Source organism: Spermophilus citellus (assembly GCF_964194105.1).
Source record: "Spermophilus citellus genome assembly, chromosome: 10".
In the NCBI taxonomy this organism is placed as follows: domain Eukaryota; kingdom Metazoa; phylum Chordata; class Mammalia; order Rodentia; family Sciuridae; genus Spermophilus; species Spermophilus citellus.
Window position 1 is genome coordinate 82,920,150 of NC_138197.1, and position 23,281 is coordinate 82,943,430.

The 23,281-nt window shown below is 41.5% G+C and overlaps 1 protein-coding gene across 1 annotated transcript in view; it reads right to left on the minus strand.

The window, feature by feature from the left end:
- Positions 1-1,366: 1,366 nt before the first annotated feature.
- Positions 1,367-23,281, minus strand: part of PPM1H (protein phosphatase, Mg2+/Mn2+ dependent 1H) — a 256,215-nt gene continuing 234,300 nt past the window's right edge. The window contains exons 9-10 of the mRNA XM_081311513.1: positions 21,076-21,227; positions 1,367-2,883 (exon numbers count right to left, since the gene is read on the minus strand). Coding sequence (XP_081167639.1) covers positions 2,736-2,883; positions 21,076-21,227 — 300 coding nt within the window. The 3' untranslated portion in view covers positions 1,367-2,735. The remainder of the gene's footprint in view (positions 2,884-21,075; positions 21,228-23,281) is intronic.

Below are 23,281 nucleotides of genomic sequence, written 5' to 3' on the forward strand. Positions count from 1 at the left end.
AGCAAAGAGATTTAGAGTGGAAAGAGACTTTCATTAAAGGAAGTAGCCACACAACCCCCAAGACAACCATTAAGACTTGACTAGGAAATCAAATGCTTTTCATTACACAAGACTTCCTCTGAGGCTATTAGGGCAAGCAGATTTGGCTTTAAGTCAGATACACAAGATTTCAGAACCACATATAAACATGTTCTGCAGAATTCTGTGTTGTCTTTTGACCTTTCCAAGAATGCTCCGAGGTCCAACCCATTATGTAGACACAGTTACTGTCCTGGGACAGGGTGACTTGGGGCCTGGGTGGAAAATAAGGCCAAAAATGGAGTGAGCTCAATTCACACAGCAATACCAGTGCTGGGTAGATCTGCCATGGGCATTAACAAATCACTGTTTCCACTTTTGATTTATTCACCTCATTTGCAGTCTTCCACCTATCCCCCAAACACAAACACGGCTTTAGCTTGCTACTAAGATCTTTCTAAAGAGACTTAATGGGAAGAATTCCTGGATACCTTTCTAACCAAAACCAGCAGGACTAAATGCTCAAGATTTTAGGATAATTTGAATGTGGGGATTTCCAGAGTTTTTCCTGAGACTGGCCTTGGCAGTAAATGAATTAGTGAATTGAGTGGAAAGTTGTCATGATATCTACACCCAAATTCTGACTCCAGTGGCTTAAGACTAGAGAAGCTCAAGGTAGGGCCCAGAGAGAGGTCCAGAAAAGGAAAGAAGAAAGAAAGTTAAAAAAAAAAAAAGACAACAATAACACAGGAAAGATCCCAAAGGAGGTGGCTCAGGGTCCTCCATGCAGGACTTTCTCAAGTTTCTATTTTGTATATAACTTTGAGAGTTGGGGCAAGAGCAGAAAGTTTCCCCATAGCATCATATTGTTCCAGTGAAGCAAATGGCTAACCACCAACGTCTCCCACAGAGATGTTCAGTGTAGCTCAGATTTACTGAAGGCAGAGGAAACACACGATCAGATGGAGATGGCTCCTAACAATGCCGTGCCCAGCTCGCCTCAGGCAACAGGGTGGCAGACACCCGGAGGGGTAAATTCCCACAGTGCTTCACCCGCAAGACAGGACATGGATTCTACAGTATGGAACAAATTCATTCCTGAGAAGCAAGACTCCAGGCCTTTCCTAAGACAATACCTACAACTCCAGGAATGTAGGTGATTCACTCCCTGGGAGGAAAGGTTTGTTTCCTCTCCTCTGGCGAAGGAATTCAGACAAACATGGCAACTGGAACTGGCTCTCCAGCAGTTTGGGGAAGTCACCCCACGACCTTCTTTATTGGGTTGGAAGAGTGTTTGAATTACATGAAGTTGTCAAAATGGTGACAACCCCTCTTCGGCAGGAAGGGAGACGGGAGTGATTTTTTTAAAATCGACTTTGCCATTCCTCCTGGCAGAGAAGTGACAGGTGTTCAGGGGGTCCAGTGTGTGCTGCTGCTGCTGTGCTTGTGAGGTGTGCACAGAGGTGGATTCACAGTGGGCAGAGGGGTCCCAGTTCGTAGGTAGCTATGACATGATGCTCTGGAGAAGAGACTGGGAGGTAAGCATGAGGGAGACTAGCCTACCCAATCTGAATTCACTTGGATTAAGAGTGGATTCTGCACCAAACAGCAGAAACACAACTGCTGCTGCTCGACGGAACTGATATTTATTCTGGACGGAGTTGGAGGACAGTCACAGCTCATGAAACATGGACCCAAAGCTGTCCTCAAGTGAGGTACGGTGAACTGAATGATATTAAGAACTTTCTAAACTGCTCCAAACTTTCTAAACACTGCAGGTGGAAGGGGGCCAACATTCCAGGATGAAAATCCAGACTCTCGCAGCCACACAAAGAGGGACGCTGGAGATAACAGAGGAACTGTTGGTCCAACGGAACACCCACATTTTCAAGAAAACACTGATTTGGTGAGAAAGCACGACTTGGTATGCAACAGAGACATGGTCGGTCATGCAGGGCATCGGTCCAGATGGCTACCTGGGTGGTGGGGGCTGTGGGATGTGGGGACAACCCAGCCCAGGCTGGACTTAGACACAAAAATTCTTCAGGAAAGGAGTTGGAAGGTCCCCGTCCTGTTCTACTGAAGGGAAACAAACAAGATTTAAGGAATGTCAAAAAGAAAAGAAAAAAAAAATCCCTGCCTCACCCCACCAATACCACAAAAGAATAGAGAAGAAAGAAAAAGAGGGGGGAGAGGTAGGGAAGGAGAGAGAGAGAAAGAGGAAGGCAGAATCCCTGAAATTCATCTTGAGCTTTCTAAAGGTGGACGATTTCGCTTTCTGAGGTGTGATCCCCAACTTTCCAATGCGGCACTTTTAACCCGTAAAGAAGTTGGCAGCTTGACAGACTGAGGAGTCTTCTGCCAGTTACATCTGAACATGGCTCTGCCCTAGCTACTCTAGATCAAATAAATAGGATGTATGTGCCCCAAATGCAAGAGCCACCTAGGAGGCCTATTTTAAAAACCAACCAAAATATGACACTCAGTAGGAGGCTTTGTTTTCCCGGCTCTTGTTGAGTCCAGACCTGTTACTAAGGAGATGGAAACCTAAGGGTCATTTTGAAGCGTAGCCAGAGGCCTCTTGGCAAAGAACTCCCCACCTGGGCTGGGAAGAGATTGCATCACCTGGAACTCAGCTGGGGCACTTCCCGGTTCCGCCCTGCTCAGAGGCATCCCAGTTTTCTTCCCCTCTGTCCTCCCAATCCCCTGGGTCATTTTCATGACAGTTTATTTCCATGTATTAAAGGAATGACATATACAGAAATGTCATCTCCTGAGCCCAGTCGGTCGTTCGATATCCGCCATCCTCTGTCCTTCAGGACACCCCGGGCACGCATCACCAGGTCCTGAGCTGCCAGTGTGTACCTGTGCAGGGAGAGGCAGGAATAGGACAGTCAGAACAGCATCAGGCAGAAGCCAGGGCAGCTGGGTCAGGCGAGAGGCGAGGTTGCCGAGGACGCACCAGTACAGTTGAACAGTTTTCAAACACCTTTAAATTCAGAGAAAGATGAGGTCATCTTTTTCCCCAATGTGGGATACCTGATGTGAGATTATTTTTTAGGTGGTGAATGGGCAAGGCATTAACTGTATCTCCTAAATTACTCTACTGCTTGGTTATCTTATTTTTATTTCTGGTGCTGAGGACTGAACTCAGGGCCTACCACTGAGCTATGGCCCCAGCTCCTATTTTGGTGTTGCTTATTACATTGAGGAGAGTCTCAGTCTGTTGCTAGTGTATCTTAAATCCCAGAGCTTTCCATGGCAAACAGCATCTAGCTAAAGAGGTTAAGTGGGGAAAACAAGAACTTCTGTTTTCAACGTATTTATATTTAGGGCTATATTCTTTTTGTGACAAAGGATAGCCATTTTCCACTTATGGTAGGGGTAGATCTCCTTTTAAAATAAAATTTTTAGCTGGGCATGGTGGTGCATGCCTGTAATCCCAGTGACTCAGGAGGCTGAGGTAAGAAGATTGCAAGTTCGAGGCCAGCCTCATAAATTTAGTGAAGACCTAAGCAATTCAGTGAGACCCTGTCTCAAAATAAAAAAAATAAAAAATAAAAGGGTCTGGGGACGTATCTCAGTGGTTAAGTGCCCCTGGGTTCAATTCCTGGTACCAAAACAAATGAATAAATAAATAAAGTAACATAAAAAAGTTTTTAAAATTGAGTTGATTTTAAAGAAATGTATTAATAATAGAACATGTGTCATAGCAAAAAAGTCAAACTCTTTTTAAAATTTATTTTAGGTGAATGACAGATAAGCCTTGGTGGGCGAACTGCCCCACTCAAACTTACTAATGTCATAGTTTCTAGATCAATGTAAGAAGAGCGAGGGATCCCTCAAGAATTTGAAAATAAGATTGCCTCATTGTGATTTAAACTATAAAATGAGGGAAAAAAAAAAGAGAGAGAATGACCTGATAAGCAGATGCAAAGCATTAACATGTAGACAAAGTCTAACACAGAAGGTGATTTGGTAGGTGTGGGCACTGTTAGCCTGGAAACATAAAAAAATGAGACAAAATACTGGCAGGTGTCTATACAAAATTCTGATCAGCTTAGACAGAATCTACGCTGACACACTTTGAAGAAATTAAGTTCCAGTGGCAGGGCCCTAATTGGTGTGGGATGGATTACTCTCCAGCCTATGCCCGTAAACATGACTCACCTGTATTCTGATTTCACATTCGACAAATAACCTTCTGATTATAGTCTGCCTCACTGTGTAGGCTTGCCCACAGGGGAAGAATAAGCTAGCCATTTGTAGTCTAAGGATATAAGTCAGTTACACTTCTCTGTATAATGTTAACTGGCTTTAATTTTTTTTCATCCCTACCCCCCCTTTTTTTTTTTTATATTGAACTTATTAGCACATTGGTTATGACTTAGCTCACAGGGTCACACTAAGTTTTCCAGGACTTGTGATCTTTTCCCTCAGCCTCACGAGTCACTGGGATTACAGGTGTGTGCTGCTGTGTTGGGCTTGCATTTTGGTTTACAAATCAATTTATCAATTTTGGGAGCTTAGTTAAGGTAAGCCCAGCTGATAATGAATCTATTCCTTGTTTCTTGATTAAATCAAGTTCTGAACCTGAAAAGCTAAGAGCCAGAGTCTGGTAAATCACCAAGAAGCTAACCATGTCCCTCTAAGGCTGTTGGAAGCCAGCCATAGACTTTTATAAGGGACCACCCTGATATTGCCAGTGACCTTTCCCCACACGGACTCAATCTCAGTTGAGTCTTCTGAACTTTGAACTAGAGAATTCCTTCCATTAAGCAATGCTCTATTCCTTCTGTTAAAACGCCTATTCAATTTACAAATGCTCATGTGAAAAAGACCTGTTTTTAAGAACAAGGCCTGTAGCAAATGATCTCAGGATTGTGAAGGTTCTAAGTCATAGAGTGTGTGAGAATCAAGTCTTCTTGTGCAGCCCGGGGAGCAGACAGAGGGTAGCATACACTAAAGAGAGGACATGGTGCCTAATGCAAAATGAATCCCCTTCCTCCTAGAGGATGGGGAGTCGCTGGGTGGGAAAGATACTGTTTTCTGTCTGTATTGAGAGTTCTGAGGCAGAAATTTCTCACTTTTACTTGAGGGAAGATGCAACCAGTTCATCCTCCAACTGTTCTTCTGAGATTAGGAAATAAACAGAAAGGCATCTAAAAAGACCTTTGACTGAACTCATAACTGTCTCAAAATCCACATGCTGCAACTCCTATACTACATTCAAAAGAGCCTCTCAGATGCTCACCACAGGGTACTCTCCGTTTTATATTAAACTGTTTATGTGAAATGCAACCATGCAGACAGAGGCCAATGCTAAGGTGATGTTTATTATCCTGGTGACTGACCAGGCTCTGGACCTCAGCTGTCCAGAAACCTGGCTGAGTCAATAGTCATCAGAGCCGAACACACCTTAACCCCGCTCATGAGCCTACGACGAGATGTACAAAATTATGGCAAGCTGTGACAAAAATATGGCTGACAATAAAAGACACTCAAAGAGGTCAAGAAAGCAGACAGGAGGACTCCAGACACAGCTGTCTGAAGCTCTTATGTCTGGAGGCAAAAAGGCCTCCACAGGTCCCTCAGTCCTGGAGAAGCCGCTGAGTTCAAAACAAGGTTAGCTGAGGACGTCTCACTGGCTCTGTTCAAGTCACGAAAGAGCATCATCCACAGTGAAGGCGAGAGACCATGCTGGTATTGCTACTGCTAGTGACTTTTGGTATTTTAAAAATGGTCAAAATTAGCTTTGGTATTTTAAAAAGCAGGCATTAGGTCACCTAGAGAAGCTGGTTACCCGGGAAACTCTGAGGGCTCCTTATCATTAAGGTCTTATTGTTAAATATGACTGTCGCTCATTCCAACATGACTTCCTCAGAGGCTGCTTCTCTCATCACCTTCTGTTCTGTCTTCTCTCAGAAGAGAGAAATCGTCTGAGAGAGAAATCCACTCTTGCTTTCTCTGTTTCTTGCTTCCTATTTTCTTCCTCTGTCTCTTATCAGTAGGTCCAAAACCTTTCCCAATCCGTCCTCATAAAAGCTTGGTCCAGAGGCAGCTTCTCAATATTATTTCCAGCACAAATACCACTGACCATTTTCTTTTCTTCTTCTTCTTTTTTTTTGATGGTGACTGGGTTTAACCAGGGATTGAACTCAGGGGCACTCAGCCACTGAGCCACATCCCAGCCCTATTTTGTATTTTATTTAGAGACAGGATCTCACTGAGTTGCTAAGTTGCTGAGGCTGGCTTGAACTCGAGATCCTCCTGTCTCAGCCTCCCGAGCTGCTAGGATTACAGGTGTGCGCCACCGTGCCTGGCGTTCCACTGACCATTTTTTTTTTATCCTGGAGATGTATTCTTGAATCTTCCTTTCTTTTTTGGATGTTTATGACATTCCACAGTCCAAGTTCTCCTCATGAGTCTGTATTTCCCTGGCATGTGGCACAAGTTCTCTTAGATGCTACTTTGTCTTCTTTGTGGGCTTCAATTAAGACTTAGGAAGGGGGCTGGGGATGTGGCTCAAGTGGTAGCGCCCTTGTCTGGCATGCATGCGGCCCGGGTTCCATCCTAAGCACCACATACAAAGATGTTGTGTCCACCGAAAACTAAAAAATAAATATTAAAATATTCTCTCTCTCTCTCAAAAAAAAAAAAAAAAGGCTTAGGAAGGACTCCATAAATATTCAGTTATTTCCACTTCCAAGGTGATTTCCCATCCCTCATCCTGAGTTAACGGTATCTTTTTAAACTTTGCATTATTTTAATTATATTTCACTGGTGGCACATGGCTAATGAAAATAAAATCAAATATTAGAGAGTGAGAGTAATTTGTTTATTGTAAAAACAGGTATAGCTGAACTTACTCCCCTCCTTCACACACACACACACACACACACACACACACACATTTTGTACTTTCAATATTTGTGTTTCTTTTTTGCAGTGTTGGTGATCAACTCAGGGCCTTACTCACGCTAGGCAAGTACTCTACACATGAGCCACACACCAGCTTCCCTTTGTTCTTGTCAGATTGATAACTTTTTAAAATACCCTCCTCCTCTAACAGGTTTGGAAGGATTTTGGGTGCTATTAGGGATTGAACCCAGGGGTGCTCTATCACTGAACACTAACTACATCCCCAGTCTATTTTTTTTTTTTTTTGAGACAAAGTCTTGCTAAGTTGCTGAAGCTGGCCTTGGACATGAGATCTTCTTGCCCCAGTCTCCTGAATAGCTCAGATTATAGGTGTGTGCCATTGCGCCCAACACACTTTTTTTCCCTCTATGTATTCCTTCCTTCTGGATTAAATTTCCTTCTATAGAAGTACATTTTTAGTAATCCTCTTAATAATGGTATGTGACATTATTAAGGCTAGCCTTCAAACAACAAAAATGGTTATTTTTTGCCTTTTATCTTGAATAATAATCTTTTTGGTATAGAATTCTAGATTAGCTATTATTTTCCCTTAGCAGTTTTGAAGATTCTTTTCCACTTCTAGTTTCTAGTCTTACTGAGAAGAAATCTGTCTTTTATCATTCCTTTATTATTTTATCATTTATTCCTTTATTATTTTATCATTCCTGTTCTAACTGGTAGCATTTCATATTTTTTTTCTCCTGGTATTGGGGACTGAACCCAGAGGGGCTCTATCACTGAGTCACATCTCCAGCCCCTTTTGTTTTTTATGCTAAGAGAGTATCTCACCAGACATGGTGGTGCATACCTGTGTAATTCCAGCAACTCGGGAGGCTGAGGCAAGAGGGTGGCAAATTCAAGGCCAGCTGCAGCAATTTAGGCCCTATGCAACTTAGTGCCCCTGGGTTAAATCCTAGTACAATCAATCAATCAATCAATCTTGATAGGTTGCCCGGGCTGATTCCAAATTTGGGATCCTCCTGCCTCAGCTTCTCTTATTTCTGGGATTGTAGGCATGTGCCACTATATCCAGCTATTTTGCTGTTTTGTTCCACTAACAATGGGGATTCCTTTTTATTTTCTGATGGTTAGAATTCATTTTATTTCTTCAAACAGAAAATATTTAATTCTGAAAAATTCTCAGCCAAGAACTTTTTGAATATTGCTTCTGCTCTAACTTTTTTATATATTCTCCATAAACTCTAACTAGGCCTTCCCATCTTTACCTCCCAGATTTCAACTTCTCTGTCATCTAAGAGCTTCTTCAGTATTTATTGTTCATTCCATTTAGCGAGCTACTTTATTTCAGTGACAATGTTTGACTATTGTGAATTTTCATTTGGTTCTTTTCCGGGGCAACCTTACAATTCTATTTTCACACATTTAACTCTCATCTCAATCTGTTTCTGTTACATGCAGGTTTTCTTTGGGGAGTCTTTAACTGGATCCAGTTATTCTTTCTCAGGGTGGGTTTGAAAATAAGATATAAGCTGCTTTTCAGAGAGCATTTTATTATGTGCTCCAGGTTATCCACAGAAATTTTAAAATCTGTCTTTATCTGGTGTTACAGTTTGGAACTGGAATGTCCCTCAAGATTCATGTGTTGAGGGTTTAGTCCATAGCCATTGGTACTATCAGGAGGTGGTGGAAACTTTAGAAGATAGGGCATTTTTGTAAGAGGTGGGTCACTGGGTAAGTGACCTGGAAGTGTATACCTTGTCCCCAGCCTTTTCCTCTTGCTTTTTCTTCTTCCTGGCACCAGGAGCTGAGTAGCCTTTTTCCCATCATACTCTAGCCACCATGATGTTCTGCCTCACTTCAGGTACAAAGCAATGGAGTCAACTGACCATGATCTGTAACCTCTGAATCCATGATCCAAACCAAATCTTTCCCTCTGTAAGTTGTTGTTCTCAGGGATTTTGTCACAGTGATGAAAAGCTGATTAACATACTACGGGCTTTCTATTTTCGATTGCTAGAGCATGTTTATGTTAATGATGATTTTGGGTTAGGATCCACTTGTCACATTAGTAGTATAAGGATTAACTTCACATTTTTTTTCTTATGTGGTAAGGCTACACAGCCATTTCCTCCTTATAAAACTTGAATTTTGTCATGTATCTGCTCTCATCCGGGTACCCATGTACTTTAGGGAAGGACTGATCCAACCTGAGGGAGAGCCTAGGGAGAATCCCTAGGATCTCTTGGTCATGCACCATTCCCAGTAGTTGAGATTCCTTCACATGAATTTTCTTTGCCAGGCCTCATTAGTGCATGTGATATTCCTCCCTGTCCAACAGTTGTCTTACTGGACAATTGAAGGGGAATGATTAGACACTGCATTTGATAGGTGAACAGTGCAACAGAGCTCTAGAACCAGCTTGCTGACACGTTGATCATGCTACAGGAGAGCCAGCATTGGAACGAAAGCAACTGGGTCAGATGAAGTCATCTGTAGGAAGCTTTCCTTGTAAACTGGTGGCTCAGAACAACCCCAGGAACCCAATTCTTGGGAGGCTATTTGCTTCAGTCTTCATACTGGAGGCTAGTGGACATCTTAGAGTTCATTAGCATCTACATTCATGAGTCACACTGTCCCAGGCATGAAATCATTTGAAGGTTGCTTATCATCAAGACTGGTGCAAAAAGAAACTGGAAGCTGGTCACACTGGCGCACGCCTGTAATCCGGGTGGTGTGGGAGGCTGAGGTGGGAGGATCCCAAGTTCAAAGCCAGCCTCAGCAAAAATGAGGCACTAAGCAACTCAGTGAGACTCTGTCTCTAGATAAAATACAAAATAGGGCTGGGGATGTGACTTGCCCCTGAATTCAATCCCCAGAATCAAAAAAAAAAAAAAAAAAAAAAAAAAAAAGGAAAAAGAAAAAGAAAAAAAAGGAACAACTGAAGGGGAAAGAATTGCATCTTCTTCCTTCCATTTCTACTTCAAATTTCTATCTTACAAGAGCTGCGTAGGTTAGTAATGATGAAAAAAAAAAAAACCATGCTTACTGTGTCAGTAAAACAGGACTCTATTGATTTTGGTACTGAGGCTGAATACAAGGGCATATATGTGCCATAGAGAGATGTAGGGAGAAAATTTGAGTTAAAACATAAAACACATGCATAAAACATGCAGGGGAGCAGTAAAGAACAGGGTGCAGCTGAAGGCAGGGAACAGGAACTGGATCCTGTTATATACCAACTGGAACCATAAGGCAGGGTGAGGAGGAGCCTGGTGTTTCTGGAAGCTAGATGTGGAGCAGCCTTAGGGCGTTATGGAATGCCTTATTCAGGACTGCCTGGTCAGGCCATATTAAGGAACTGTTGGAGTGGTTTGAAGTGCCCACTCTCTCCTGAGGAAGATTCTCCCCAGGAGACAAGTTTTGAATGTTGAGTACATTTTTCTTCTCTGGCTGAAGCTTTCAATATTGATCAGCAAAGCTCTGCTGAGAGAAATGGCTGCTGGGGAAGGATCTGACTTGGCAAACTTCACAGGGCTGTGCTCTGAAGGGGAAGGGAGCCAAAAAAGGACAGCAGGGGCTGAAAAGGAAAACAAAAAGGGAAGAGGGACTGAAGAACCACGGGAAGGCCAAAAGCTCTTTTCACAATCACCTACTTGAAAGTCCGGGCAGGAGGAGGCCCATAAATCCTCGATTCTCTCTCTTGTCCTTGCCATTTCTGTGACAGTTCTTGATTCTTTCACCTCTTTAATGGCACATAAAAAAAGGGCTCAGGGTGTGGGTGTGGATTGCCTAGATTCCAACCCTGGCTTTCCCACCACGCGCACGAGTGGCTCTGGAAAGACTCGTTAGCCTATTGGAGGCCCTCTTTTCTTAATTGTAAGTCTGGAATAATAATTGTGCAGACCGTGAAGGTTCCTGCGAGGGCCAAATGAGATTTTTCCATAAAGCATTCAGCACCAGCACGGTGCTGGCACATGGTCAGAGGTCAATAAATGTTAGCTATCATTTTCCTCATTAGACATAAAATGCCTTTCTCCTCCTTATGAGATTTTTGCCTTAAGTCATCTACCTCTCAGAGAGTCTGGTTCTTACCCATCCGAATCACCACTGAAGTGTCAAAAATAAGTCAATTTCAGGCTTTAGGCTCTAACCATGCTTATAGTCTTTCATAGTGCTAGCTGGGTGGGAATTTTTATTTGCCATTTGGATGGTATGGACAGGGTCTTATAAGAGGGAGGAACTGGGGAATTAATGGGTTCCAAATATTTGCATATAAAAGGCAGCCTCCATCTGCTGATACCCCTCAGTAATACCATGTGATGGGAACAGGAGGAGGAATCCTCTTTGCATTCTGAGCAGGCCTGAGATTTAAGAGGTGGAAGGCTCCCCCCACAGCTTTGGAACGTTGGCCGGGATCTATGGTGACTGGGTGGTGGAGAATGGGGGCTGGCTTGGAGGTGGCCTTTGTTGTGCTTGGAAAGTGGCAAATAGACCTGGTAGGAGGGACACATCTAGGTTCACCAATGGGAGCCAGGGCCACACCCTGGGAACCAAGCTCTGAAGCAGTTGAAGCTGGTGAAGTTGCTCACACCAGCTTCTGTCCCCAGCCTAGGGTACAGGGACTCTATCCAGGCACAGTATCCTGAAACACTGGAACAAGGACAGGCTGGAGACAGCTCCCCACCCCTGAGGGAAGGGGGACAGGCTTTGTCCACCTCTCTGCATCTTGGCACTGTCTCCCTGGCTTTTTTAGATGGTGAGTGTATTTTAGTTCAAATTCCAAACAGTAATATTTCAACACAAAGGAACATAACACACCATCTCCTTCTCAGTTCCTCCTGGCAAGCTCTTTGAAATGCCCTGATGTGGCCACACTGCTAAGTGGCCACATAGCTCTGCTCCGCCAGCCACACAAACAGCACTGGGGATAGAAAACTGGGCCTGTCTGTGCTGTGCAGAGGCTGCTGCAGCCAGGATCTCCGGCTGACTTCCAAATTCCCACGGATCTGAATATGCTAAACAGTGCACAAGGAACAAAAATGCAGATTTTATCTAGTCTTCAAACACCAGATCAAACACTTAACGAATTTGTTCTGAAAACCTGTAAATGACATAGTGGGGGACAGGGTGGGGGGGAGGAACGCTTCCTTTTTGCATTTGAGGCATGGTTATTGAATACCATATGGTGCTGCTAAGAAATTAGTTCAGCTAACTCATGGAAAGATTTTTAAAAAAAAAAAAAAGGACCTTTGTGTCTTTGCCAAAATAAATTTTATTTTATCAGAGTAAGACAAACTAGCATTTAATACCTATATTAAACTAGCATTGAATGCCTGTTATCAGCGTTGGTGGGTGTTTTACCATTAACCTTCCATGGATTAACCCCTTCCTTCTCAAGACACACAACTAACCAGAGCGTGGCAGTGAAGGAAGATAGTGGAAGCAAGACCTGGCCCCTGAGAAGGCTTCTTTCATTGGAGGGAATGGGATTATGGTGCACTGGTACTTGCAGACTGAATACGCCATTAAGAGATCCTGGTAGGGTGGGGGAATGCAGCTCAGTGGTAGCGTGCGTGCTCAGCATGTGCAAGGTCCTGGGTTCAATCCCCAATATGCATGTGTGTGTGCACACATGCACACACCCCGAGTATATATCAGGAGAATAAAAGGTTGCTAGGTCCAAGACATAAAAACTAAGTTTGCTGCAGACAGTTTAAGGAAATAAAGAATGGGCAAAGCTTTGCAAAGTTTTGCTTGGGCATTTGGAACATGAATCTATACCATGATTTCATGTTTGGTTAACTGTTCTCATCAGACTTCAATTTCTCTTGACTTTGTCCACACCCTCTCCCTTTGGTAATATTAACAATTTATTCCTTTCTGAAAAAATATTAAGCGTCTTTTTTGAGTGTTTACATACTTGCCTCCATTCTGACGATTTCCCTCAGGAGACCCCACCACTAAATCTCTGGGACTAAACTTCTGTTTAGTCCCGACAGAGGGGATAGTCAATTGCAGACTGTTTTGCCTTAGAAAACCCCTTCCAGGTCTTTCTCTGAGTACCTTCTCCAAATCTTGTAGAATCTTTAGGTCTCAAAAGAGAATCTTACTGGAATTATGGGAAACTAGAGTCCTGCATAGCCAACCCCCATGACCTCCAACAACCCTACTCTCGAACGCACTGTGATGTGTTTCCTGTGAACGGTTTATTTCATGACCCCACAGAAGAGTCAAAAGAGCTGCCAGCTCTGTTACACTTCAGGGCAAACTCCAATAAAAAGAAAAGAAAGACAAAAACCCACTGCACTCATATTCTGGCTCGTCTACAAAGCTGCCTTTAAATTTTTTAGTTTCTTTGTCAAGACAGTTCAAAAGGAGCAAAAGGGCTTAACAAGATGCACTAGGGTCAAGAGGATCACAAAGCCATTTGTCCCCATCCCTGCCTGAGAGGAAGGTGTGAGACGAGAGCTGGGCAAACACCTCTTTATGTCATCCGTCTTCATTCGGGTGAGGGTGGTGGTGGTGCTATTTTAAATACCTTATTGGGAAGGGTGTCATTAGGGAAATACAAAAAGAAAAACCCTACACACAATATAAACAAATGCCCAACAATCGAGCAACTCCAAACTCCTGTCTGTCAGCGGTAGACATGTGTCTTGCCTCTTTCTGTTTCCTTTCTAGACAAAACTGGGAAAACCTGGTAAAACTCAAAGTACAGCAGGCCCACGCAAAACCTCAAATGCAAAAACATTTTGTTCAAAACCTCAAATGCAGAAACATTTTGTTGTTCTTCCTTGCTTTGTTCCCTTCCCTCCAGCCCTGGGGACTGTATCTTTCCTTTCTCATCTTATATCAAACAATAGGCTGGCATCCTTTGGTCAGCCCCCCAGGCTTGGACCTAGCCACTCCACTGCCCCATGATTCCAAGGGCAAACCTGGGGTCCTGGGCTATATTTACAGCAAAAATGAACTCCCAGCCAAGGAAAGGCTGGTAGAGGCTTTGCAATTACAGTTGACCTTTTCTCATCTCAGAAACTGACTTGGGCTAGAACCCATTAGGGTGAATTCCACTCATATTTCCATTTTGTGAGACAAGATTAGAACAGCTCCCAGCTGGGAGGGCACCCAGATTTGGGGATTGAGTGCTGTGTCCTTGGAACTCTCAAGGAGACATGCTCAGCCAGGGGCATGAGTGTGATGTCCTCCTGCCAAATTACACTCAGACATGTGCAAAGATGCCACACGCATGAAAGAGAACACCATTTGACACGATTCCTGAGTTTGAAACAAATTAAGTTGCTTTGATGTCCCAATACGTCTAAAGTTACTAAGGAGCACACGGGGGTGGGGGACGGTCCTCATGCTGATTTTCACCATCAGATTGTACAGAACGTTTCCTGATTATGGGCCATAATGAACAAATGATACAAATTTCATATCGTTTCCACAGACTTTCTTTCTTACAAAGAATTTTCATTCATTAATCTTGTGAATGCATAAAGCTTGGCATGATATGGCTGGGACTGACCCCACAGCCTGTCTGCTGACACTCTACCTCATGTCAGCCCACTGAGCCACAATGACCGCTGGCTTCCTTGAATGTGCCATGCTTGCCCTCCCCAACTCCACCCAACCCCTACGTTGCCTGCTCATGCTTCTTTAATTCTTTTCTTTTCTTTTATTTTTTTATTAGTTGTTCAAAACATTATAGTCATGCTTCTTTAATTCTTCAGGTTTAAGTTTAGACATCTCTTGTGCTATAATAAGCTCCTCTCTTGAATCATCATAAGGTGGCTTTCTGAGCTTCTGTAACCACCTCTTCAAACTCCAAGAGGGCAGAGATGAGGTCTATTTATTTCACAGATTCTTTCCCAGTGTCTAGCAGGCCTTGGCTCATTGAACAGGTCCTTAGCATTATTTCCCAAATGAATGAATCCAAATGGGAGTTATTTGACAAAGAAGAAAACCTCAACCCCTATGTTCTGTCTCAAGAGCTCAAAAATTATCCATACTTTCCCTGATCTTTAGCCTGAGGGTCTCTCTCTTACCAATGAACTGGCTTTCAACTTTTCCTTTCACTCATTCATCTTATTGATAGAGGCTTCTTTGTTAGGTTAGGGTTTGCTGTCTTCCCTGAAAGGCAAACTGAAGAATATTTTTTATTTCTGTCCTGTTTGTTCAGAGAAAAGACCAGCAAACTCTGCGTCTGTAGGCAGCAGTTCTCTCTGACCCCAGGAGCCTGCTCTGACCTGGCACGCACGCTGCCCATAGGTAACCATTCCTTGGCAGGCAGATTCGTTGCTATGGAGAGAGATGGGCTGGCAGGCAAGACCAGGCCAGCTTAGAGAAATTTTAAAAAGTGTCAAGCATCTTTTAACTCATAACCGGCAGCTGGCCTTGCAAAGCTTTATAAAAATAATCATAGTAGAGAAAATCGACATGAGAATGTTGCTAGCAAGTAGGACACATAACACAGAATAAAAAGTTGGAGGGAGAAAAATACATTCAAATTCAAACAAAAGAATCTTTAATTAAAAGTTAACAGTAATTCCTCTGCACCTGAGCAAAATTATACCAAATAATTCTGGGAGGAGACAGATGGTTTAGTTTCATATTTTTCCTGAAAAATTTTTTTTTGTGTGAAACATAAAACATATGATAAAAAAAAACCAAAACACTTCTATGTGGGCGTGGTGGCACTTGTGTATAATCCCAGTGGCTCGGGAGGCTGAGGCAGGAGGATCGAGAGTTCAAAGCCTCAGCAAAAGCAAAACACTAAGCAACTCAGTGAGACCTTGTCTCTAAATAAAATACAAAATAGAGTTGGGGATGTGGCTCAGTGCCCCTGGGTTCAATCCCTGCTACCCAAAACAAAAACAAAAACAAAAACAAACAAACAAAAAAACCACTTCTATTAGTGCTACTGTAGATCGGGCACTTTGCTTTTATGTCTATCTACCAGGCTGGCACAGTTGGAGCCCCATTTCACACTAGAGGAACCAGAGGCCCAGAGGAGTTAAAAAATTTTCTCAAGGTCATCAAGTCTAGAAGAAAGAGCTAAAACCTGAACTTGAGAAGTCCAATGGCAGATTCCATGCTCCTAACCGCTAGACTACACGGCCTTTCATATTTTATGATACAACATTTGCAGTTGAAAAGTAACAGGAATTATGTACCTGCTATCTAGGCTAAAGGAACAAAAGGTTGCTGGCAAATATCTTGGTGGTCCAGTGGCCCCTATTCAAGCACATATCCCCTAAGTCCTTACCTTTCTTCCCAAGTTAATCAGTATCCTAAGTTCTGGGTTAATTCCCCCATCCAAGTACTAAGCATGTCTGACCTTGCTCAGTTTCTGAGACTGGATGAAAATGTGTGCACTCAGGATGGTATGGCTACAATTTGGGTTAATTCTCTTGTTTATTTTTTTGTTATGGTTTTAATATCTATATCCCTAAATTATATATCAGTAGTCTTTGCTTCATGTAAATGGAATTATATTCCCATCATCTATGTTTTATTTACTCAACTCAACATCACATGTTTGAGATTCTTCCTAGTTAAGGAGTACAGAGCTTTGGTTTATTCCTATTTGGGGATGTACAGTATTCTGTTTTTATTTTATATATCCTATGACTGGACATGCAAATTACTCCTGGTTTTTGTAACTAAAAATGATTCTCTGGGCATCTTTTTGCATGACTGATGATGTCACAGTTGCTCCAGGGAAGTGGGCTCTCAAATTTTAGCAGCATCAGGTTCACCTGGATGGTTGGCTAACACAAAAATTGTTTGTCCTATCAGTGGAATTTTGATTTGGTTGTTGTGGAGCAGGGCTTGAATGTTTGCCTTTCTAATTAGTTCTCAGGTGTTGCTCATGCCGTGTGGCCCGAGAACTCTACCTTCAGAACCACCGATGGATGCAAAAACAGACCCAGGGGTGCACGCTCCACTTTACCAGGTATGCTAAGGTCAATGACTTCTTTAGGGCTATTTCTAAAAATAGAAAGTGCTGTGTCCTTGGAACTCCCATTGACAGTTGTTCCACCTTGCTAACTCTTACCATCAGATGATCAATCAGACGTTCAAAGTGTTGTCAATCTGGTGAGAAAACACATCTTAATGTGTGTTTTTATACTTCTCTGATTATTAAGGTCGAGTATTTTGCCATATATTCATGGGTCACTGCTCCTCTTCTGTGCAATGTCTGGCTGGTTCCTGCTCATTTTTCTGATTTTTTTTTTTGTGTGTGTGTTCTCTTTATTGCTCGATGAGAGTCCTTTTTATAGAATGGATAACAGTCCCTCTTCAGTTAGCTATACAAGTTTCAAATACCTTCTCCCAGTTCATGAATTGTCATTTTACTCTATCTTTTGAAGAACTAAAGTTTGTAATTTTGACACAAATTTATCAATCTTCTTAAAACAACTGTGCTTTCTACATTTTGTTTAAGAAACCCTTCCCTATTCCAAGGACCTAAGATTATCTCCTACGCTGTTTTCTAAAAATTGTATTTATTTTGGCCTTTCACATTCAAGTCTTACTTTATCTGGATTTGATTTTTGTTTATTTTGTGAGATAAGAACCAATTTTTATTATTTCCACTGGCTTTATCTTAGCATCTAGTAGGGAAAGATACAAAAAAAAAAAAAAAAACCAAACAAAAAACATATATAGCCCCAAAGAAATGTTACAAACATTCTTGGCATCCTGTCCTTCAACACAGTACTTAGAATCAGCTTGTTAATTTCCACGAAAACACCTCAGAGGGCTGGGGATATAGGTCAGTTGGTAGAGTGCTTGCCTTACATGCACAAGGCCCTGGGTTCAATCTCCAGCACCACAAAAACAAAAAACAAAAAAATAACTCCATGGATATTTTGTTTATAATTGCACTGATTCTATAGTTTAATTTAGAATAAAGTTATCTTTATAATGTTCTTATTAAAGAATATGTATATGTTCATAATTACATCTTCTATTTTAATTGCTGCTGCATCTGAGTTATTACTCTTTTGTATTCCTAATACTGTTTATTTGTCCCCCCCTTTTTGATTAATCTTTCAGAAAATTTATCTACTTTATTAATTTTTATTGCTTTTTAATTGCTTTCTTGGCATTGTGATAAAACATACATAAAATAAAATTTAGCATACTGACCATTTTAAAGTTTATATTTAAAGCGCACATTTCGGTGGCATTAAGTACACTCATCATTGTGTAACCATTACCACCCTCTGTCTCAAAGTGTTTTTTCATCTTTCCTAGCTGAAACTCATTACCCATCAGGCTCCAACTCCCCATTCTTTCCTCTCTACAACCACTGGCAAGCATCATCTCTATTTTCCATCCCTACAGAGTTGATTACTGTAGGTCAAATTCATGTAAGTGGAATCATACAATACTGGTCCTTTTGTGATCACCTTACTTCACTTATGTGAGTGTGAAGTGGCATCTCACTGTGGTTTTGACTTGTATTTGCCTAATATGTTGTTTCAAAAGATGAAATTTTGGCTTTATAATTTATTTTTATTCTACATTTATTCTCTCACTGGTCTTAATTTTTTTCCTTCCATTATTTTCCTGATATTTATACTTCTTACATTAGGTGCTGTTATTGAATTAAGGACCACAGACTTAACTTTTTAAATTAACACAGATTTTGACTCATGGCCTGCACAAAGGAAAAGTACACACAGTCTGCAGGTAGACGGCTCCATCCTTTGGCTCTGTCCACAGAAGTTATAAGAATTCCTTTGTACATGTTTATGTGGAAAATATAGGCAGAACTCACCAAATAACATAAGTCAGCCCTCAAAGTCTTACTCCAAGAAACAACTTTCTCTGTGATTAAGGGCCTCTTCCTGTGGTCAGGGACCCCATGACACCAGGGGAGCTTGGATAAAGTTCCCTCAGGATGTGGAAAGAAGGGAGTCACTTAAAGGCAGGTCAGCGGTGAGTAGTCTTCATCTGTGCTTAGCTCATTAAATTAGAAAAAAAGAAGGCTTAGGGCTGGGGTTGTGGCTCAGTGGTAGGGTACTCGCCTAGCATGTGTGAGGCCTTGGGTTAGATCCTCAGAACCACATATAAATAAAAGGTACTGTGTGCAACTACAACTAAAATAAATGAATAACTATTTAAAAAAAAGAAAAAAAAGAAGGCTCAAAATTCAATCTTTAAATTGTTGCTATGTAGTATTATTATTCAGGTGCAAGTAATTTCTAATTTGCAGTATGACTTCCTCTCTTGGTTAATCAGTTGTTCAGAAGCTTGGCTTTTATTCCATGTGGGTTTCTCTTCTTCTACTAGTTTAGGAGTTGGATGTTCTAGTATTTTAGTTGTTTCCTTAGCTATTTAAACTTGTTTTCTCAAAGTGTAAAGTTAAGTATCTTTCACCTCTTCACAAATAGAAGAACCATAGCATCCCAAAATTGATTACTATTCCTCTTTACTAATTTATTTGCTATTTTGTTCAGTAATTTAGTGTGTGATTTTTAACTCCACACATCAGACATTCTTATTATTTTATACAGTAAATATATATTTAAATACATCTGTACATTTACTAATTTTTTAGCTTAATAATCTCTCTTCTCAGGTCTTCCACCTTGGATGATTTCCTTTTTTCATGTGAGTATGTCCTTTAGAATTTTCTTCAGAGGAGACTGGTTGGCAGTAAAATTTCTCAATTTTTGTGTGACCTGAAAATTTTCTTACTTCATCCTCTTTATTGATAGTTTTATTACATATGAAAAACTTTCAGGATGACAGTTTTTTTTTCTTTAAGCCAATTGAAGATACAATTCTATTGTCTTTTAGCTCCTATTGTTGCTTTTGAAAAGTTGTCCATCAGTCTAAATGACAGCTCTGTGTATATGTTTGTCTTTCCAGCTGCTTCAAATATCTTAGGTGAAGTCAAGTTTTTTAGTTTCACTAAGAAGTATCTATTTACAATTTTCTTCTTCTTTTTTCCTTCTGGCTGAGATTTATTGGTATTTTTGAATCTTAGGGTTAGCACTGGGAATTTTTCCTTCAGACTTTCTATAGTATTTCCATTTGGAAATTTATTTAGAGCATCTTACATCATCCTCCTAGTCTCTTAGTCTCATTTCACATTTTCTCTTCTCTTTGTCCCGCTGAGCCATATTTTGGGTTATTATTCAGAAGCATTTTCTAGTTCACCAAATTTCTCTTTAACTGTCTCTAATCTCTAATCTGTTTAATTCACTGAATTATTGATTCCTATTTTTATATTTTCATCTCTAGAAGTTTAATTTCCTTATTTAAAAAATGTGCTTTGTTGTTTTGTAGTCTCTTATCCTTGTTCACATTTTTTATGCCTTTTAAAAGATTTCTGAGTCATGTTAAAAAAATTTATATTTTTGATAAATCCAGTAAGGAAATATTTACAGGTCCAATTCTACTGTTTCTGTTGTTATTGTTGGCTTTTAATCATGTTGACTTGTTTCTTTGTGTTCCAGTTAAAGCTGCCTTTCTCCAGGGGTGAGTTCTATTTATCTGTGAGAGCCTTCTAGGGTTAAGGTATTAACATTGTCACTATACTTCAATCTTTTTCTTCCTTCTCAATGTTTCTCAAAAACAAAACAAACAAGCAAACAACAACAACAACAAAAACCAAACAATTATCCAGTGGATGAAAATCCATACTGGAAAGGATCTGTCACTGGGCTGGAGATGTGGCTCAGCAGTAGCGCGCTCGCCTGGCATGCGTGCGGCCCGGGTTCGATCCTCAGCACCACATACAAACAAAGATGTTGTGTCCGCCGATAACTAAAAAAATATTAAAATTCTCTCTCTCTCTCTCTCTCTCTCTCTCTCTCTCCCTCTCTCTTAAAAAAAAAAAAAAGAAAGGATCTGTCACCACCTACATCAGCAGGATCTAATACTGGAAGATATAAAGTAAGAATGTGAAAAAGATATGCTGTTAAAATTTCTCAACAAATTAAATTCTTTGCCACTTGTATCTTGGGTCAACTTAAGGAGGACTTTCACCTGGCCAAGAAAGTGAAAGTCAGTTCTGGTGTGTTCAGTTCTGAATCATCCATGTCAGCCTCTATTATAAATCATGCATGATGAAACTGCACGTTGCTGTTTGTTTCAGTCGTGTCATGCAAGACTGTGTAGGGAACAACCCCATGATCATAGAAAGGCACAAACCTGTGAGGGTCATCTGGATCACAGTTAGGAAGAAACTGAGTGATTGCTTCTGCCACTTCTTCATTTGATAAAACATCCCACAGTCCATCAGTGGCCAAGATCAGCACATCATCTGCTCCATGCTCATATTTAGAGAGATCGTAGACTCTTACCTGAAAAGAACAGGAACATGCCTTTTATGGTCTGTAACAAACTGACTTCTTATTCCTCTTCCCTTTTCCTACCTCGCTTAGTGGTTTCCAGGTATGCATTGTAAATTACGTGAGTATACAGCAAGCTTTGTGGCCGAGGGTATATTCCTTTGAAGATTTGCCATACAAACATATAGGCCCAATACACAACTGTGAAAGAGCCTAAGAGGTGGGCTTAATAATTAGATTAGAATAATTAGATGAAAATGTAATGCCTGAGGTGGAGTTAGAATGATGACCAAGTGGGCATGGTGTGAGCCAGAAGATCAGTAAGGACCTTGCTTCCTGCTCTTCCTTTGCATATTCACTTAGCAAACATTTATTAAGGGCCCACCCTGGGGCTGGGGATATACCTCAGTTGGTAGAGTGCTTGCCTCACATGTACAAGGCCCTGGGTTCAATTCCCAGGAAAACAAAAACAAAAAACTATTCCTTTAGGACTAAGGGACATACTTCACCTAAGGCATTCATGCAAAATCCTGGCCTTACTTGTTCTGAGGGCCAAGGGACCAGATTCCTCTGTGTAAGAGTGGGGCTCACACTACATTCAGATCTGATGAGTTCTAATCCATGCTAAGTGACAAGGGAATCCGCTCAGTCCAAATCTTAAAAGTGTGCCTTTGTCTGGACAAACGTTAAGTCTTTCCTCACCTCCAGCACCTTGAATGACTTGGATATTTCAACATTTACCTAAGTTCTTTAAAAAAAAAAAAAAAAAAAAAGAACAGCCCTGGCAAAACTAAAAAGAATTAAAATCAAGCCTTATTTGAGTTAGGTGACAACTCCATGTTCACCCTATGTGGGCAGGGTTGGGGATGTGTAGGGAGGCGTGGGGAGGAGTTTGGGGTTTTATTGCTATTCCTGCCTAATTTGGTAGAATCAGCCCCTGCCTATACCACTTTATCAACTGACGACTAAAATGGTCGATTTAGGCTGGGTGCCGTGGTGCATGCCTATAAATCCCAGCAACTCTGGAGGCTGAGGCAGGAGGATCCAAAGTTCCAGGCCAGTCTCAGCAACTTAGTGAGACCCTGTCTCAAAATAAAAAAGTAAAAAGGGTTGGGGCTGCAGCTTAGTGGGAAAATGCCCATGACTTCAATCCCAGTACAAAAAAAAAAAAAAAAGCAGGTCAATATAATCAATCTCCTTCACCCCCTCACTTCTCTGTCATGTTTTCTAAAAGTGAGACTGAATAAAAGCTATAGTTCAGGGGATGAGGGAGAAAATAGAGGATGATGGAGCCTGCGTAACTTCCCATGTGTCCATCACATATTCAGCATTTTGCCACCTCATATCTAGAGACCAAAGAATTCTAAGAAGCTTACCTGCTGTTTGAATGCAAGTCTTTGATAGCCAAGCCTCCCATGTTTTTGTAAGGTTTGCCTGGGCCAGTGATACCCAGTGGGGTGCTGGTCCTTTGGGTTAGCATTCTATCCCCAGCTGCAGAAAACAACAAAATGCCTACCCCTGAACCTTGGTAAATGAGCTCAAATGAAAAGCAGTTACCAGGTGCCAGGCCTCTGTGGCCTGCATATTAGATAGTAACAATTAGCTAATAGCCCAGAATATCAACCACACCCAGGGGAAGCGCACTCAGGGGCATATTGCACTGGCTTCTAACATCATCTCCTCAAAAGGCATGCTCCTTCAAGGTTATAGAAACTTAAGCTTCTAGCAGACTGGAAAGTCCCCAAATGCCAGAATTTTATCCTCTAATTTTCACCCCTTTTGCTTTATCTCTGCGGTTGCCCAGTGCATGAGAGCAGGGTTTCTCAAATGTTATTGCACACAGCAATGACAGGGGATCTTGTTAACATGCAGACTCTACTTCAGGTCTGGGCAGGGGCTTGAGAGTCTCTTGTTCTCCCAGGTGATACCAAAGGTCAGGTCCATGGACCACACTGTGAGGAACAAGGTCATAGAGAAGCCCTCTGGGTCGGGTTTGTGAACAAGGAAATCAAGGGCCCTGCAAGCTCTGTAATACCACACACACTGTTCCCTAGAGTAGAAAGGAC